We start from the raw sequence: 17927 nt of genomic DNA on the forward strand, positions 1-17927 counted from the left end.
AATGAGTTGCAGCTGTAAAACAATGTCACATTCCTATATGATGTTAAAAAAATGGTAGATAGAATTTTCAAATCCTGTGCACAAGAAGGCTTGTGGGCTACTTTGGAGATAATAGTTGTTTAAGTTAATTAGGGCATTTTTAGAATGAACATAGATAAAAAAATATTTTCACCCTGTGATTAATCTTCTCTGTAAAACTGTGATCATATATCACGATGGTTTATAAAGCACGATTTAAACTAATAGGATCTTTTAGAGTTAGAGTTAGTTACATTTAATTTAAAGGATTTAATCCTGATTCTTGGGTACAAAGTAATCCAAGATAGTTATGTCTTTGATGCATCCAAGTCTGAGGCACAACATTTATTCTCACCTTTGTTAGTCTTATAGAGACCAATTTAGAATGTAAATAGTGTGGTCTATTTCCATGGCCCGAGGCTCCATGTTTTAGGCATACACTGAAACAGTGGTGAGTTTACATAATTGAAGGTTGCAGACAGTCATAATGTCCTCCACAGGTACACACAGGAACACCCTTAGCCTGTAATGTAGATGGAAAATTACTAAATTATTAATACATTTAATCAGCATTCATGTTTTATTGGCATGGATTTTTATTCTGTACAATAAGATAATAAATATTTGTGTATTACCATAGATTGCTTGAATTATCTGGCGCAGAGGCAGTGATTGCACATGGTGTATTAGGCTGTGTTATCCTTTTTCGGATCATTAAAGCACAGCAGATTGAACAATCATTTTGGGATAGCTCTGTGTTCATTAAAGCATGAATATGATTCAATCAGAAATAGATTCCCATTGAATATTAATAACTTCTATTTAACATTTCAAAGCAGAAGTTGACTGCTTTTCCTAAAATCTGACAGGAAGAAATCTACAGTACATCTTGAACAATCTATTTAAAACTCTGTGAAAAGCAGAGACTGGAGCGGGTTTGTGTGGTATTTGTTTGTCCTCACCTGTTGGCTCAGAGCTCTGTATTTATTATGTAACCAAATGAACAAAGATCTCTTCTAAGTACAGATGTGCAGGCTCCCAATCATCCTTTACTTACTGTGTGTGTGTGTGTGTGTGTGTGTGTGTGTGTTTGTGTTTTATGTGTGTGAATTCTGCTGTAAAAAATATCAAGTGATGGACGAGAATAGGTTCATACAATTAAGACTGATCAGATTTACAGATGTGTGAAAGGTCCAATCATTGTGGTGCTATCGTGTCATTATTATGGGTCAGTGGCTAAGTGTGCCGCCAGCACCGCCCAGCCAAAGGTGCTCTCCACAATTCAATACCACAATCACTGACCTAGAGCTTCACAACTAAAACAAAGTGATGAAATCTTCTCACTAGCCTACTCACAAACAGCCTTTCTTCACTAAATCTACATAATTTTAATCTAATTTGTTTTTCTTTGTTTTCATATAATAGGATTACACTTACAATCATGTAGCTACTCACAGTAACACAAATGGAACAACACTGAGTCCTAGTGGTGAAAGCATGTCAAGGGAAATTATAGCATCAGATTTTTTTTTAACACTTCAAAAAGCCCTATACAAGGTTACAATGTACATTTATTGTCATTTTACGTATGCGTAACATTGTAATCCTATTTTGCTACACAATACTAAAAGCACAAAAACATTTCAAAACTATACTATGAAGTGCAGGTTGGAGGATGCATTTAGGAGTCTCACAGCCTGAGGAAATAAGCTGTTATGAAGTTTGGTGGCACAGAAGCTGATACTTCTGTAACTCTTTCGACAAGAGCAGGGTGAAGAGACTCTGGCTTAGGCATTGTCTTTTGATACCCATCTGCCTTCCTAAGTTTCCTTATATTTGGCAGCTTTTTCACCAGTATGGAAATATCCTTTCATCTTAAACTGCTGAGACTTTTTTTTTTACAGAAAATAAGTTTTAATAAAATGTTACAGTGAACGTTTTACAGTATTTTTTTTTCATATAGTATATATATTGTGTATTTTTTTCATACAGTATGTATATATATATATATATATATATATATATATATATATATATATATATATATATATATATATATATATATATCAAGCGCAGTAGCCTATATTGCAGCCACACTTATTCTAGGTAATATTATTATGAATATTATTATTATTATTGTTTGTGTGTATGGTGTATATATTATAATAAAAAGAGCTAATGATGCAAGCAAGCAGCAGAAGACTAGTGGTTATAAGTTCATATCTCTTCTGAAAGATTTGCAGCTTTGTCTCTTGTCGGTCTTCGTATCAGAGTAACTGATAATGGCGCCCCCTGGAGGATGGGAGACACCTCTGTGTCACAGGAGGTCAAATTATGTAAAACAATTAAAATCTTGCGTTTTCTGAGTTGACTGGATTTTTTTAATCACCTTAAATAAAGTGACTTCACAGGTGTGTGCGTGTGCAGCGGGACCACGTGTGCTCATGTGCGGCGTGTCTCAGAGTAGTGACGCGTTCTAGCGGCTGGTCTGGTGACGTGTCTCTACCGCTCTCTCTTTTCTTACGGGGAGGCTGGATGGAGCCACACTGACTCCGCTGAGCACTCAAACCGGTACCAGTAGCACGGCAGGAGTCGGTCCAAGGGCACCATGGGGAGTACGTGGCACGCTTCTCTTCTGTATACACGTGTGGAGGGGGGTCGGGAATACCTGCTGTCTGTTTTAATGTCGGAACTATGAGGGACACGGTGGGCTCGTCGGACGGCTAACCTTGGATAGGTGGCGAGTTGAACGATAGCTAGCTTATAACGGGGGCTGCTTTGAAGCTTTTATTTAAAATCAGATTTCGTCTCGCCGGGGTTTAGTAGCGTTTTCTTGACAGTCAGAGCCCATTACCAAGTCACTGCTTTCCTCTTTGAAATATGCGACCAGGCTTCCTGTTTTTAAGTGATTTGCTCACTCGGTTTGTGATTTAATGCTAGTTAGCATCAGGCTAGCTGTGTGGACTATACAGCCAGGATACTACACAGGAAGGACAAGTTGATGTTTGTGTCTTCTCCTTTTTTCTTTTTTTTTGTATGACCACGTTTGTATAATCGCAGTGCCCAAGTGACTAATCGTGTACCAGGAAAACTAATTAATTAGGTGGAGTATGTTAAATAGCTTGCTGTCAAAGTCAATTTCAGTGATCGACACAGCTGATCGGCACCAAGACGAAACATTCAGCAGCAGCGAGCCCCAAAAACTGTCCATAAATGCCCAAACACTGAGTACTAGTCACTCCAACCCTGCTCAAGTCTGTTTGTTTGTATATCCAGATATTGCTCAGAAAATACAGCTTGTTGCTGCATTGTCCAGGTGACCGCAGGCAGCTGTTTACCTGGTGGTTAGTGATGACGTAGCATCTACACTGTCTTAGAAGACAGGTTTTAGAAGACCAATAACTTAAGATAACACTAATATCTGTGATACTGCGACTGTGTATTATCAGTGCGATGTTACTTGTGTCTTACAATCTGCTCATCTCTTTCTGCAGTTAAATTTTTGGAGGTCATCAAGCCGTTCTGTGCGGTCTTGCCAGAAATTCAGAAACCAGAAAGAAAGGTACGTTAAGTTCTTCTTAACATATATAATCACATTGCCTTGTGTCTGCACTGTGCATATATGAATGGATATGAATGACATGTGCTCATGTTTTGAATCCTTGCAGATTCAATTTAGAGAAAAAGTACTATGGACTGCCATCACACTATTCATCTTTCTGGTCTGCTGCCAGGTTAGTATCTGTTGATGATAATAATGATAACCAACCTACTGGTTCTGTTAGTTGTGATAGTGGTTTGTGACACTGTTTTCAATCTTTTTCTTTATTTAGATTCCTCTTTTCGGCATCATGTCTTCAGATTCAGCAGATCCCTTCTACTGGATGAGAGTAATCCTGGCTTCCAACAGAGGTGCTTGCTTTGATTATGTTTCACAGAGTTAATCACAGAGTTCTTTTATGTTTTGTGATCGCCATTGAGTAGAAATGATCTAATTTCAGTGTTGTTATCAGGCTTTACATAATCTCACTAACACATGTGATAAGTCTGCCTTTGTGCTCCTTCCTGCTGCTGTCAGACTACACAACCAACGCAATTATAGTTATAATAGTTATTCTGTCTGTACATATAATATTTCAATTATTGTGGATTTTACTGTTTTTTATTGTTATTTATAATAGTTGTTTTTTTATTGCATTTTATTCTTATCTTGTTTTTCTTTTACTATGTCTCTTGTGTGCACTTTACCCTATGCTGCTGTCATCCTGCAAATTTCCCCGCTGCGGGACTAGTAAAGGATTATCTTATTTTATCTTATCTTATCTTAAAGGTCGAAAGATGTAGCATTGTTTCTGGTATTGCTGCTATTATTGTGCTAACTGAATCTCACAGTGACCCTAACGCTGTTCCCCTCCAGGTACTCTGATGGAGTTGGGCATCTCACCCATTGTCACCTCAGGCCTTATCATGCAGCTGCTGGCTGGTGCCAAGATTATTGAGGTGGGAGACACTCCCAAGGACAGAGCTCTTTTCAATGGAGCTCAGAAATGTAGGTCTACTGCTCACTACATTGGCTATTTTTAGACATTGTCACACACCTTTGAAACTGAAGATTTCTTTTATTTGCTTTGAAATTGTCAGACAAAATACACTGTTCAACATCAGAAGTAGCTGTTCCTGCAAGATTGCCAATTGCTAATCTTTTTTTCTGTCTTTTGGCAGTGTTTGGAATGATCATCACCATTGGACAGGCCATTGTATATGTTATGACTGGCATGTATGGAGACCCTTCAGAGATGGGTGCTGGTATTTGCTTGCTCATCATCATCCAGGTTAATACAAACTCTTGCTGCTGCTCTCCTGCCCTAACTTTTTTTATATCTGGAAAAAGACAGAGACCTTTCCAAAGTGAAGGTTCTGTTTCTAAAATTCTGTTTAGCTCATTGATAGTTAAATGATCTTACGTGCTAAGATTACATTTGTCAACTCAAATATTTACTTCACATTTTTTAAAGAAGTCTATCAATCGACCTAGTTTGTGTGTCATATATAACATAAAGTAATGTTTGAAGCAAAAATATTTGCAAATAAATTTTAAATAATGTAAAGGAAAAAATGTACTGCACAAGAGCTAACATGTTTTATATTCAACCTGATACAATTCTACCCATCTCCCTTCGTGGGGGAGGCAGAAATCAGAAAATTCAAACCCTGACTGGTTTATTGTGACTTTCATAATGTACATCACTGATTTGAACAGCTGGCTCTCTGCCTGAATCGGCTCAGTACAAACCTCTTGTCCGTTTCTTCAGCTCTTTGTTGCAGGTCTGATTGTATTGCTGCTGGATGAGCTGCTCCAGAAGGGCTATGGTCTGGGCTCTGGTATCTCTCTCTTCATCGCAACCAACATCTGTGAGACAATCGTCTGGAAGGCCTTCAGCCCCACCACCGTCAACACGGGCCGAGGTATGTGTACTGGGAATGAACCCATCTTAAAGCTGAGTGATGATGAAAGAGATACATCTTCATATGTATTATATTGGCTAACCCTGTGATTCCTGTTGTTTATCCAGGTACTGAGTTTGAGGGAGCCATCATTGCTCTCTTTCATCTTCTGGCTACCCGCACGGACAAGGTGCGTGCTCTGAGAGAGGGCTTCTACAGACAAAACCTGCCTAACCTCATGAACCTCATCGCCACCGTCTTTGTGTTTGCAGTGGTCATATACTTCCAGGTGAGTTGGCAACACCAACTAACTACGGTCCAGTGTCTTACATGTTATTGCACTAAAGGCATTTGGACGACATGTTTTGAAGCATATATCAGCTTACTGATTGGCACACTTTGTTACCTCACCAGGGCTTCAGGGTGGACCTGCCCATAAAGTCAGCGCGCTACCGTGGTCAATACAACACCTACCCCATCAAACTGTTCTACACCTCCAACATTCCCATCATCCTGCAATCTGCCCTGGTCTCCAATCTCTACGTGATATCTCAGATGCTCTCAACGCGATTCAGTGGCAACTTCCTCGTCAACCTCCTGGGAACCTGGTCTGTAAGTATATAATGGGGTGCTCTGCCTCAAGCTCATCTGGTATCAGTCTTTTGCAACATGCTTACGGACCGTGAGATTGTATCCAGAAGTCGAAGTTATTTTCATAAAGAGTACCCAGTCGGGTTCTGTCATGGACTATCAGCATCTTATGATCAAAATCTTGTTTTGTTCAGGACGCCACAAGTGGGGGACCAGCTCGGGCCTACCCAGTGGGCGGTCTCTGCTACTACCTCTCTCCTCCAGAGTCGTTTGGTTCTGTCCTGGACGACCCGGTACATGCTGTTATCTACATTGTCTTCATGCTTGGCTCCTGCGCCTTCTTCTCCAAGACCTGGATCGAGGTCTCGGGATCTTCTGCCAAAGATGTAAGTCTGTGTTTGTACAAGCATTTGCAACTTGCTTTGTGTTAGTCTCACATGAAATTAACCTGCGCATATCACTTTGTGTGTCTCAGGTAGCGAAGCAGCTGAAGGAGCAGCAGATGGTGATGAGGGGACACAGAGAGACGTCTATGGTGCATGAGCTTAACAGGTACAAAGCAACCGTGCAAACAGAGTCTCAGATTTCATATACGTTACTTGCAGCAGATTGAAAGTTGTCCTCCAGAATATGTATGTATTTATAATGGATTCCCTCTTCACAGGTACATCCCCACAGCTGCTGCCTTTGGTGGCCTCTGCATAGGAGGGCTGTCAGTCATGGCTGACTTCCTGGGTGCTATTGGTTCGGGTACGGGAATCCTCTTGGCTGTGACCATCATCTACCAGTACTTTGAAATCTTTGTGAAGGAGCAGAGCGAAGTTGGCAGCATGGGAGCACTGCTTTTCTAGAAGAATACCAGGCTCCTGACACACATCAGACACAAAGCATCCATCCCTCATCATCTGTTTTTGTTTTGCTCTTTTTTTGCAAATAGCACAATCACTACATTTTGCTGCTGGGATAGGTAACCTTTCTCCGCCACCTGTGTTTACCATTGTTACCTCTCCAAAAAACCATTTTGCTTACTCCCAGTTGTTGAGCACAGTATTGTGCGTCTTCAGTCCTTTTACTCCAATAGCTTTTACCCATCTTATTTGCAGGCTGCCTCTGTACCCACTGTCTTATCAGCTGAAGGATGCCTAAAAGCACACAAGTGTGAGGTGCTGTCTTTGACTTACCTCGGGCATTGTTCATTGCAGCATGTTCAAGGAACACTACCACAGCGACAAGAGATAGTGCTTATTTCAAGCTGAAAGCACTGCCTGGACATTTCGGGGAAAACGAAAGGAAAAACATTTAATGTTCATCACAAGTAGCAATCATGCTTGAGGTTTTGGGGGCCCATATTAGAATGTGAAAAGTATAAATATAATATGCTTGTACTCCTAATAAGGGTTCTTGTAATCTCGGACAAGCTGTTGGTGGTTTTTATTTACCTTTATTTTAAATGACGGACTATGTTTTATATTCACTCTGGTCTTATGTAGGACACATTGTTTGTACTCTGTCTCTGGGTCCTCAAAGGAAAGTGTTTATCAGTGTCGTCATGCTCTTTTATTCCCAGACTGAATCACTGCACAATACTGCCGAGATGGTCGGGATTAGGGTGGGTTTGATAGGGACGAAAAGGGGTTTCATTTTGTTTTTTACTTTATGTAACAAACGTAATTGTGTTATTAAAAAAAAAAAATAATGATTTTTTTCCAACATACTTGGAAATTGTGTTTTGATTCAAAGTGTCTCTTTGTTGTGCCTAATCCTTGCATGTTCTTTGACCATTACAGGATACTATTTGTGGGTGAAATAATGTATAGTGGCATAGCAATAAATTGTGTTGGCACACATTGATAGTTAAAACTGAATTTGACACTAAAGGGAAGTAAAACAAATTTAGAGCAACAAGCTATGACATACTTAACAACTTACTTGGGCTGTTAGTGTGATGTTAACCTCTAGAGATGAAACAAGTTTATGTCCCTTGAATTGTGATTTATAACTTGGCTGTTTAATGCAGTTGCTGTAACTTCAAATCACTTAACTTCCACTAGAGGTCACTGTATGAGGTTTAAGATTATCTTGTTTCACATAGTAAATAGTAAAATATACAATACAACTGGGTGGGGGTTTGTTATACAAACTGTATATGCCAGTACATCACTACCGACTATCTTCTCACTTTATATTTAATATATATATAAAATGTTGCTTTACAGAGCTCTAAAGAAAAAATGAAAACATGGATAAATAAGAGAGATGAAATGTCTTCAAGACCAACCAGAAGTAAAGTTACCCATTACTACTTACTTCTTCTAGATATCCTATGATTTGAAGAATGAGAGTCAGTCACCAAACATAAGTTATGAGGCAGTGCATTCATGGATATTATATTAGGTGATCATTGAGATTAAGTTTTGGTTATTTTATGTTTTATTTTATTTCTTTTTTACAGTTAGTTTACTATTTTGTCCAATATACCCTTTTGCGTTGGCCAGCTCTTTACATGAAGGCTTGTAGCACATATGTGTGAGCTTGGTTACCGCCTATATTTTGCCATGAACACCCATGTGGCACCAATGAATCTCCTCCCGAGGTAGTAGTAGAGGGGTGTATTGTATAGGTGTTCAGGTTAGCTGTAACTCATGAGGTCATACGACTAAAATAACCAAATAAGCAGGAGGCAACTCGATAGGTCAAAATGATAATAGGAAGTTATTGCTAGATCTTTTTCTCAATACAGTTTATTTAAATCGTTCAGAAACAGTACATTTATTTTTATTTCACTTTTTAAAAGAATGATATTTATAAACATCTTTACATGTCTTGTAGTCATTTTTGATGAATGAAAGAGAAAATGTACAACATGTTATAAGGACCTTGTGACGTCATTGTGATGCGCCCACATGTGACCGGAGGGTCAGAGGCGTAACGGACTGTCGGACGCCGGGTTGCTTGTCAAATGAGATCCTTGCAGTTGTCAAGTAATTCCTCTCACACTGGTCATCTTTAACCACAGGGGGAGACGGACAAAAACACCGGAAGGCATGTCGTACTGCAAGGAAGAGGGTAATTTCAATTTTCTGTCCTTCATTTTTACTCCTTGGCATCCAATGTCACCGAGCCACCATGCTAGGCTAACGTACAGTAGGTTAGCTACATGGCTAGCTACGAGGGAAGCTTAGCCTCCAGCAACAGTACAGGCAGGCTTGTATTAGTGTCTGGCATTGTGACGACGTAATAACACTGGTCGCTGCAGACATTTCACGCGTAACGTCAAGTCGCGAATTGGTGGAAACGGCTTCATCTGATCCTGACTGTACTGTCAGAGCAGGGTAACCAAGTCAACCAGACACTGCCTGTGTGCGCCTCAGGGGGTCACTGTTAACAGAGAGGACCGCTGTGCTCTGCACGACCGGCGGCCACCGTCGAGAAGTCCGGAAATGACCCGCTAACGTAAACTCCTCAACACTTTACTTGACTGAGAATGAAAAGCTCACGGGGTCTAGGGAATCTGTGAAGGAGAATTTATGAAAAGGAAAAGACTTCCGTGGTGCTTAGATGATCCGACTACACTTTTACTAAGGCGAATGTCATTGACGTAAGTCTGCCAAGACGAAGGACTACAAAAAGCGCAACTAAAACATGACCCAATGAAATGTATTATGCATTAGCATGCAGGCTACAAAAAGTGCTCCTCCAGTGACGTGCTTCTTCACTGGTGGTGAGTGAAGGAGAGAAACCGGAGCTCCCTTCCTCCCTGCTACACTTATCAACACTGCTTCAGTAGAAACTGACAATTAACTGATGTGTAATATCAATGAAACTGTTCAATATGAATATTTCCTTTGTGCAATAGTGTAGATTCAACTGTTCAGTTATATTTAGATTTTAAACAGTTTAATTATTTATCATAGGCCTGGCTTTTTTATTTATTTTTTTTACTGATGTTTCCTATTGAGAATGAGTTTGTTCCTTGAAATGTTGTTATATTTACTGTTCATTTTATTTAATATTCTTGATTTGTTTTTTTATTTATTTGTTACATGTTCAAATTATTTAAAAACATATAAAATGTAACGAAAGGGTTTTCACTGTCTATTCATATTCATCAACATGAATCCCATTAGTTTATGACTGAATGAAATCTGTTTAAGATCAGCATATCGTTTGTTTTCATGGACGGCCCCATGGTGCGTCACTTTTAATGTTGCCACCGCAAGGAATTATGGGGCGGCATTATCTTTTTTCATTTGGTAAAGGATGGTCCAGTGTATTCTATGCTAAAGGAGCTAAGAAAGGAAGGATAAAGCACCTTTCCTTAGCATTTAGGGAATTCAAACAGCCCTTATCATGCGTACACTTAGATACTGACTGAGTGAGTGAGTCACTCAGTGACTCACTCACTCAGTCAACCTTCCAAGGCAAAAATTACTTTTTGACCGCAGCCAAGGACTTCTACTTTTCTGTAATCCATGAAGTTTTCGTTGCTTGTCTTTTTGTCAATAAAGGTAAAGATCGCATCATCTTTGTGACCAAAGAGGACCATGAGGCTCCCAGCAACGCGGAACTCATTGCAGATGACCCCAATGATCCTTATGAGGAGCAGGGTAAGTCCTTCAGGCATTGTGGAAACAGTGGACCTGACCTTCAAACATTCCTTACCTCATAAAGTTACTTTAACCTGATTTTGTTTTTTTAGGTCTGATCCTGCCAAATGGAGACATCAACTGGAACTGTCCGTGCCTGGGCGGCATGGCCAGCGGCCCGTGTGGCTCCCAATTCAAAGAGGCCTTTTCCTGCTTCCACTACAGTAAGGAAGAGTTGAAGGGCTCCGAGTGCATTGACAACTTCCGCAATATGCAAGAGTGCATGCAGAAATACCCTGAGCTCTATCCTCAGGAGGAAGATAAAGAAAGCTCCTCTCAAGCAGAGTCCGGATCTGGATCTGTCTCTGCCGAGCCGACTGAGGGCTCTGCCTTACCCCCTGAAACGGACTCTATCGCAGCCGCCTCCACATCCGAGTCTGCTGTCTCACCTGACAGCATGTCACCTACAGACAACCAGACTGCCAGCTAAAGTCCATCGGTTGTCATCCAGGCTTTACTGTGTGCAAACACTGCCCAGCATAACTGACTCTCGATGTCAGAGCTCTGACACTCATGGGCAATATTTACAGGTCACCAGAGAAGGACTTGCAGAGAAAACTTAGCGTATGTACAAGAGTTTAGGCTGCTTTGTTTGCTGAGCAATCAAAAATCATTGAATAATATGATTTAATGACAGCTGGCCAAGCTGTTTGCTGCAGGGACATAAGTTGAAAGACTCATTTTATATGCAATTAGAATTTCATTTACTGCGTGTCAATCATAAGAGCTTGTTTGTATGCGTTCATTATGTGTGTTTGACAGAGATCTAAACGGTAATCACTGGATTTTTTTATTTGCGCAATGTTCAGCTTTTCTTAGGAATCACCTTGACTCAAGACAGTTTTGACTCTTACTATGACTTAACAGTTAATCTGTTTCAGCTTCTGTTCAGTGGAAATTACATTGATTTAAGAGACGTTTGTAGCTGTGTTTTTTGACATCTTGTAGAATCCTCAAGGCTCTCAATCTGCCGCATATGAACAATGGTCCTGATTGACTGTATCTGGTCAAGATCAAGGTGTTTTTTGGCACACTCAACTGTCACTGCATAAATGTTTTTGTTGTCTTAATTCTGTCTAGAGTCTCCAGTTGGATACTCTGATCACTCTTCACTGACATTCAGGCCTTAAAGACTTGATGAATATTTCTCCAACATGTCCAGATTAAAATTATAATTGACCAATTTCCACTTACTTTTCCCTTTGTTCTTCTAAAGTAAAAGTACAGTGCCCTTATATGTCTGTAATTTTCTTCTTCACACGTTGAAAGTCTGAATTTTATGGGAGATTTTCTTACCAAAGTTGCCCAGAAGATTTACAAGTTGATGACAATAAGACAGAACCCCACCATCATATTTGATATCTTTCACTTATATAATTTTTTCATTGAATCCAAATTATTTAGGTTTCAAATTGTATTGTATTTACCTTGTTATAACAAAGGTTTTAAATAAAAGTAATGCAACCCAACTAAACATTCAAAGAACTAAAGCTCAAGGTTTTGCCCATCCTATATTTTCTGATTGATGACAACTTAAAACAGTGAATACGATATTTGTTGGACTCAGATCTTAACAAATCCAGGAATTCTTTCAGTCTTTATTTTGTGTCGTACACTCACACATCGTGAGTACCTTTCTTGAATGTTCTGAGTTTGACTCTTTGATAGCTTCCTCCTGATGAGACGGCATAATGTCCAGTGATGTTCAGTCTCTTTTCTGAATTGTCCACAGACTCAAATGTCCTCGTGAAATCCTCTGACATTCCACTTTTTTTGTATTTATATTCACGTACATCCATTCCTCAGACCCTCTGATATAAGTAAACCCAGTCGTGGTGTCCATGGGACCACCACACTCTGCATGGTGACCAGTAGACGGCCTGTCCCAGCCTCCTCTGGGCCTGCCAGCAGGTACTCCATACCTGGTGAAAAACATAAGTCGTTATAAATTGACAAACCTATCTCTTTGGTGTTAGTTTGATATTTTAAAGTGTTTGTGTCAATGTTGGGTCTCCTTAAATATTCATCTCATAATGTCTCTGCAAGAAAACTATGAACTGAACAGTACTGTGCCTTGGGTACCACATCACAAATTTGTTTGTCATGCTTTGAACTCGCCCTACCTGGGTTTAGAATAGGACATGTGCAGCCGCGGCTGGTCCAGGACAGAGGGTAGATGCTGATGGTTCCCAAGTAGAGTGCCACTTTGCCTGATCGAAGAACCTTGCGAACTTTGACCTGCACTTCTGCGTGGCTGCCTTTGTCGTGAGCAGACAGCACACTGGCCTTGATCACTGTCATGGGCCACAAAGACAATCAGAAGACAGAGAAGCCAGTTTGAAGAAAGTGTGGATCACACTTTATTAAACGGTTTTTAAACCAGAGCATATTGCTCATCATGTCTTACCATAATCATGTTTGATCTTACAGAGGTCAGATGCACTTCTCAGCTTTTTCTCCTTACAGCTACACTTTCCTGTGTGCAGATATTAAGTTATGTGGGTTATATTGAGTTAAGATTACACTGCATGATTTCACAATTTTAAAGCCTTGCAATGCAGATGAATGTCACAGTTAACCAGTAACACAGCTGTATGTCAAATTACTACTCACCTGTGTAATGCAGAGCAGAGACCGCAAGCTCCTTCGACCACTGTACCTCTTCTTCTATTGTGAACATGTGATCCAGATCAGGGATTTTTCCACCAACGGGCACATTGAACACCTGATTATTTGAGTAGCTGCAAAAGTCAAATTGAACCCATCAGGTTAAGGTCCATTGTTAGCACTACATTGAGTTAAATTTTAGCTTTTGTGTAAATAACTAAGCATATAGCTAACCTGTCCAGACACTGCCCAGTGGTTGGATCACAGCTATGAGGGCAGGCGCAGGGTTTACAGCCCTCCTCTCCAAAACCCCAATAGCCTGGCAAGCAGTGGCTGCAGCTTGTGCTGCCTACACCAGATTTGCAGTGGCACTGCCCGCTTCTGGGGTGGCACCAGGGTCCCTCCTCTCCGGGACGAGTAGGCAAAGAGCCCTGTGGATCACACCAGCAGCCTGAGGAACAGAGACGCACCAACAGTTGTGTATACCACTCAAACATTAGTTTTTTTCCTCTTCTTTTATTGTCAAATTATGAATTTACAAACAAATGCCAGCAGATGGAGCCAAACGACATTATGGTTCCCTTTCTTTTTGTTCACAGACATCCCTAACTTTGAACTTTAAACCTTCTGACCGCCCCACACCCCAGTTCTGAGCCCTTACGTGTGCAGGCGTGGGGGGAGTTGAGGGGCATGGATGGGTGACGGTGGTAGCCGTGGCGACAGCGCCTGCACTTGCGCCCAACAGTGTTGTGTCTGCAGTCATCACAAACACCCCCACTGGTTCCACCGGAGGAAAGCCATGCCCGCTGAGAGAAGTGACAGCTGTCTGCGTGACCGTGGCACTGGCACTCTGAAGTCACACAGCGGTGTGTGATGTTGAAGCAATCAGAGACATGAGACACAGAGACAAAGTGAGGACATCAGGAAGGGGAGAAGAGAGACATGGGTGACAGGTGAATCAAAAGTCAGATCTTTGTTTAATCTATTGTCCTATTTGTATACTATAGTAAAATATACATCTACTGATGTCAGCATGAATTCAATTTTGTGCTGACATTGACACTACATAACCAAATTTTAAAACTAGACCCAAAGGTGAAACAGGGTCCAAACAGCCAGAACCAAAGATGCACTGACAATATGAGGCCTTCTCTGAATAGGTTATAAAAAGGTGGTTTAACTAGATTTTTTTCCTATGTCCGTGGTCTGATTTTAAAATGAAACATAATGACAAAGTATGTAAATCATAATGCTCATCTGAAAACATCTTGAATATGTATTTGAAATGCTGCTATATGGAGCCTAACTAAGAACTAAGTATTCAGTTCACTTTAAAGCACACTTAAAGCACTTCTCTGGTCCTTTCTTTTTCAGCAAGATGAGTATGGTGCAGTCCTGTTTGTGGTCACTTACTCTGGCATGGGTTGGACTCCCCGCTGCTGCTGTTGGCAGGCCTCCATGGACGATCGTTGTAGAGCGGGGCACACTTCTCACAGTGATCCCCCGCTGTATGGTGAGTACATAGGCACCTACCAGGCACCTGGAAAACACATCTGGGGTTGCTCAGTTACTTCACCTACACTAGCAGACGCCACAGACATCTGCTTTCTGGAGACCGCTTTAGAATAGATCCAGGCAGGTGGTGTAAAGAGTAAATCAAGCTATTTAAAGCTCTTTAACGGGAACATTTTCCATCCGTAAGTACATTTTACATCTGGACCTAACATCCTGATGTGTGTTATACAATACTGAAGCAATTGAAAACCAATGCAAAAACTGACAGACACACTTTCTCTCATGATCGTTTTTTTATAGCCGTTCTTATACTTTTCATGCGCCTAGACACAGTGAAAGCTACTCACCATGTTACTGTGCTGTATTGTGTCTTGGCTGCTGTTGTATGGTAAACAGTACTCAGCGTGTCCATGGCACAGGCAGGTCCCTCTGGCCAGTAAAGTATAAATGGCATAAGGTGCTGAAACTGGGCTTTCTCTGGTGGATGTTGAAGTCAGAGCTGAGGCTGTGGGGCTTGTCAACTCGGCGGGGGGATTTGGAGATGCCGGACAGGTCTGAGCTTTCAGCAGTCTGATGCGGAGGTTAGTGAGGGTGAGGCGGGCGAGGGCCTCTGGACTGTAAGGGTCCAGTGTTTTACCACTGCTGGGGTCAAGTGTCCGTATTATTACCTGGAAGGAGAGCACCAATAAGCACTGAATCAAACATTGTGAATCTGCATAAAGAAAATACGCTGAATCTTTGTCTATATTCTCTTACCTCCCCCCTGCTGCAGGGTGTAGCACTGGTATAACGGGATGTACACAAAGAGCCTAGCTGAGTCAAATCATCAGGCAAACCAAACTCCATGCTGCAATTGTGCGCAAAAAGCTTCAGAGCTTCCCAGGTGTTTCCAAAGTCAGCTGAACGCTCAACGACCATGGCAGCAGGCCGTGGTGACCTGAACACCAAAACTACATGGGACAGACAGAACTGTGTTTCCAGTTCCAACCGGATCTCATCCTGCTGCCCATGTATGGCATCGCTTGCTCCCGACGCCCACCAGGTATCCGGATGCAAGAAAGGGTCATCCGTCATGTGAGCGGATGGGTGGGTGTCCTCGGGGAAACTTGATTGGGTGAAGAGGGTCCTGCCACTAGCCAAGTTCCCGATTGGTGGGCTACAGGCACGGTCCACACATCTGGAGACTGACACAGAGGGGGATGGAGAGTCAGCAGAACACACACAGGTATTAAGATCACTGCTATTATAGTATATCTGGTGACAGAAACCCCTTAAAAAAAAGAAAGAAAAAAAAGCACTTTCCAGCACTAACATCATTGACAAAACCGCAATCCTCTTCATTGTGTTTGCCATGAATATTTAATTCTCCTGACCATTGTGCGACTGCTGCCTTCTCTGATGTGACACAGAATGCTGCTCAGGTTACATGTAATGGCAAGACACAATTAAGCAGCCCCACTCTCAAATGTATCAGCAACAGGTAGGGACTTTACTTCGCTCTTGGGACAGCGAAACTTAAGCAATTACAGTGGAAAAAACCACGTTAGACATCATTAGGTCATCAATTTCATGGCAATTTAACGCCATCTGAGTCATCCTAACGGTCTGCCCAATCAATAACATGGCCTTACCCCAACAGGAAAACGAGAAGGCAACTGATTCAGAGCAAGAGGAAGAAAAGCAACAGAGATGATGATGATGATGATGATGATGATGATGATGATGACCTCACCTGCTCCGCTCCTCGTCACAACCAAAAACAGCCAACAGAGCGCCAACAGCATCTGATGCCGACCTCTCCCAAGCACATTAGGCCCTCTCATCCTTGTTTCTGCTCTGCTCAAAACATACATGGTGTGACAAACGCCTTCCAGCAGAGATGGGTCCCAACATTATGTAAAGCCTGACTACCGGCCAAGCGCATTGTTCCTGACAATTACGCAATGCGCAAAGCATACAGATGAATCAGGGAGTATTTTCCACGATATCCTTCCCGGAACAATGTTGGGGAAAAAATAAAATAATAACCTGTATAAAGTTCAATGCATCCTCCGTAACAGCTAGTGCATCTCTGTGACAAAAGTGGATTCCGCGCCCCCGTTGCAGCAAAAGATGGATCGGATGGATCATTGGTCAGTCCAAGAATCAACGCTCCATATTTGGCATAACAACGAAGTGATGCTTATTTTCCATTTGATAGACGTTTGTCTTCTTCCATTTTGCGCAACAAAAAACTTTTCAAAACGATGAAAAATGATTTTGTTCTATTCAATGCTAATTTATACATGTAAATGTTTTTAAATAATACATATTCAATCTGAGAGCTCCTAGTCCCAGCCCAGGTCCGGCGCTTTACGCGTTTACGCACAGGAGAGGAGTGTGCGCTCTATTTATCCATGGTCCTCCCCTCCCACACACACACACACACACACACACACACACACACACACACACACACACTGTGAGGACGTTGTAGTGCAACAACACTAAAACACAACTACCCTGGATGGAGAGATGTATTTTTTCTCCACCCTGTCCGACTTTCATCCATTTGGGATTCTGCGAAAGATCTCGTGCAGAGGAAGACTAGAGTAGCGACGCAGTTAATGTGAACCAGCCGCATGGCGCATACCAGCTAAATCAGGTCCCTGCACTAACCTGGGCCTCGTAATGGGCCGAGGAAATTAGTTTATCTGCTTCTGCCATTCTGTTTTTCAGCTGCAGTGATTCCAAGTTACAGGTCTCTTTGAGGTCTAGCAGGAAGAAACCCGAGTAGGGAGACATAAATAGTCCTCAGTGCAGTATTTGCAGCTTGATGGGGCATTGTGGCACCAAAAGAATCTGACAGCTTGGAGTTTCATGCAAATGACTTGAACAAGAAAAGGGCCTTTCTCCCATCTGTCTGCCTGACTGGAAAGATTACCCTGCCATTCTTCATTATAGCCCTGGATAGTGAACACAGGGTCTGATATATGACATATTTGAAATTCATTTTAACCACACGTTATGAAATCTTGAGTCATTTGTTGAGCCTGATGTATTTCCCCTCTCCCTGGCACCCTTAGAGAATAAACACCATGTCTCTTCAGTTTTATGGCTCAACTT

General features: G+C 41.5%; 3 protein-coding genes across 3 annotated transcripts; 2 read left to right on the forward strand and 1 right to left on the reverse strand.

The window, feature by feature from the left end:
- Positions 1 to 2500: 2500 nt before the first annotated feature.
- Positions 2501 to 7768, forward strand: LOC129105227 (protein transport protein Sec61 subunit alpha-like 1). The gene is made up of 12 exons (XM_054616123.1): positions 2501 to 2633; positions 3513 to 3580; positions 3687 to 3752; positions 3852 to 3930; positions 4436 to 4567; positions 4741 to 4850; positions 5331 to 5484; positions 5592 to 5752; positions 5878 to 6075; positions 6249 to 6440; positions 6530 to 6606; positions 6719 to 7768. The coding sequence occupies exons 1-12, from the start codon at positions 2627 to 2629 to the stop codon at positions 6903 to 6905; spliced, it is 1431 nt and encodes a 476-aa protein (XP_054472098.1). The 5' UTR covers positions 2501 to 2626; the 3' UTR covers positions 6906 to 7768.
- A 1159-nt stretch (positions 7769 to 8927) lies between these two features.
- On the forward strand, positions 8928 to 12111 carry chchd4a (coiled-coil-helix-coiled-coil-helix domain containing 4a). Its single transcript, XM_054616135.1, has 3 exons — positions 8928 to 9120; positions 10563 to 10661; positions 10754 to 12111. The coding sequence occupies exons 1-3, from the start codon at positions 9099 to 9101 to the stop codon at positions 11128 to 11130; spliced, it is 498 nt and encodes a 165-aa protein (XP_054472110.1). The 5' UTR covers positions 8928 to 9098; the 3' UTR covers positions 11131 to 12111.
- A 355-nt stretch (positions 12112 to 12466) lies between these two features.
- On the reverse strand, positions 12467 to 16734 carry si:dkey-202e22.2 (netrin-4). Its single transcript, XM_054616133.1, has 10 exons — positions 16555 to 16734; positions 15579 to 16006; positions 15170 to 15490; positions 14721 to 14847; positions 13969 to 14157; positions 13542 to 13758; positions 13314 to 13441; positions 13108 to 13176; positions 12824 to 12994; positions 12467 to 12622 (listed from the first exon to the last, which is right to left on the reverse strand). The coding sequence occupies exons 1-10, from the start codon at positions 16673 to 16675 to the stop codon at positions 12486 to 12488; spliced, it is 1908 nt and encodes a 635-aa protein (XP_054472108.1). The 5' UTR covers positions 16676 to 16734; the 3' UTR covers positions 12467 to 12485.
- Positions 16735 to 17927: the final 1193 nt, after the last annotated feature.

The sequence above is a fragment of the Anoplopoma fimbria genome, chromosome 17, assembly GCF_027596085.1.
Source record: "Anoplopoma fimbria isolate UVic2021 breed Golden Eagle Sablefish chromosome 17, Afim_UVic_2022, whole genome shotgun sequence".
Taxonomy (NCBI): domain Eukaryota; kingdom Metazoa; phylum Chordata; class Actinopteri; order Perciformes; family Anoplopomatidae; genus Anoplopoma; species Anoplopoma fimbria.

What these genes read in the sequence shown, in the direction of transcription:
- chchd4a (XM_054616135.1), top strand. Translation starts at nt 9,099, where the DNA reads ATGTCGTACTGCAAGGAAGAGG. An exon ending in GTCGTACTGCAAGGAAGAGG is followed by an intron (nt 9,121 to 10,562) that starts GTAATTTCAATT and finishes TTGTCAATAAAG; the next exon opens with GTAAAGATCGCATCATCTTT. An exon ending in TGATCCTTATGAGGAGCAGG is followed by an intron (nt 10,662 to 10,753) that starts GTAAGTCCTTCA and finishes TTGTTTTTTTAG; the next exon opens with GTCTGATCCTGCCAAATGGA.
- LOC129105227 (XM_054616123.1), top strand. An exon ending in TTCAGAAACCAGAAAGAAAG is followed by an intron (nt 3,581 to 3,686) that starts GTACGTTAAGTT and finishes GAATCCTTGCAG; the next exon opens with ATTCAATTTAGAGAAAAAGT. An exon ending in CAGTGGTCATATACTTCCAG is followed by an intron (nt 5,753 to 5,877) that starts GTGAGTTGGCAA and finishes TTACCTCACCAG; the next exon opens with GGCTTCAGGGTGGACCTGCC.
- si:dkey-202e22.2 (XM_054616133.1), bottom strand. Translation starts at nt 16,675, where the DNA reads ATGTATGTTTTGAGCAGAGCAGAAACAAGGATGAGAGGGCCTAATGTG. An exon ending in TGTGACGAGGAGCGGAGCAG is followed by an intron (nt 16,007 to 16,554) that starts GTGAGGTCATCA and finishes CCTCTGTGTCAG; the next exon opens with TCTCCAGATGTGTGGACCGT. An exon ending in CTCTGCTCTGCATTACACAG is followed by an intron (nt 13,177 to 13,313) that starts GTGAGTAGTAAT and finishes ATCTGCACACAG; the next exon opens with GAAAGTGTAGCTGTAAGGAG.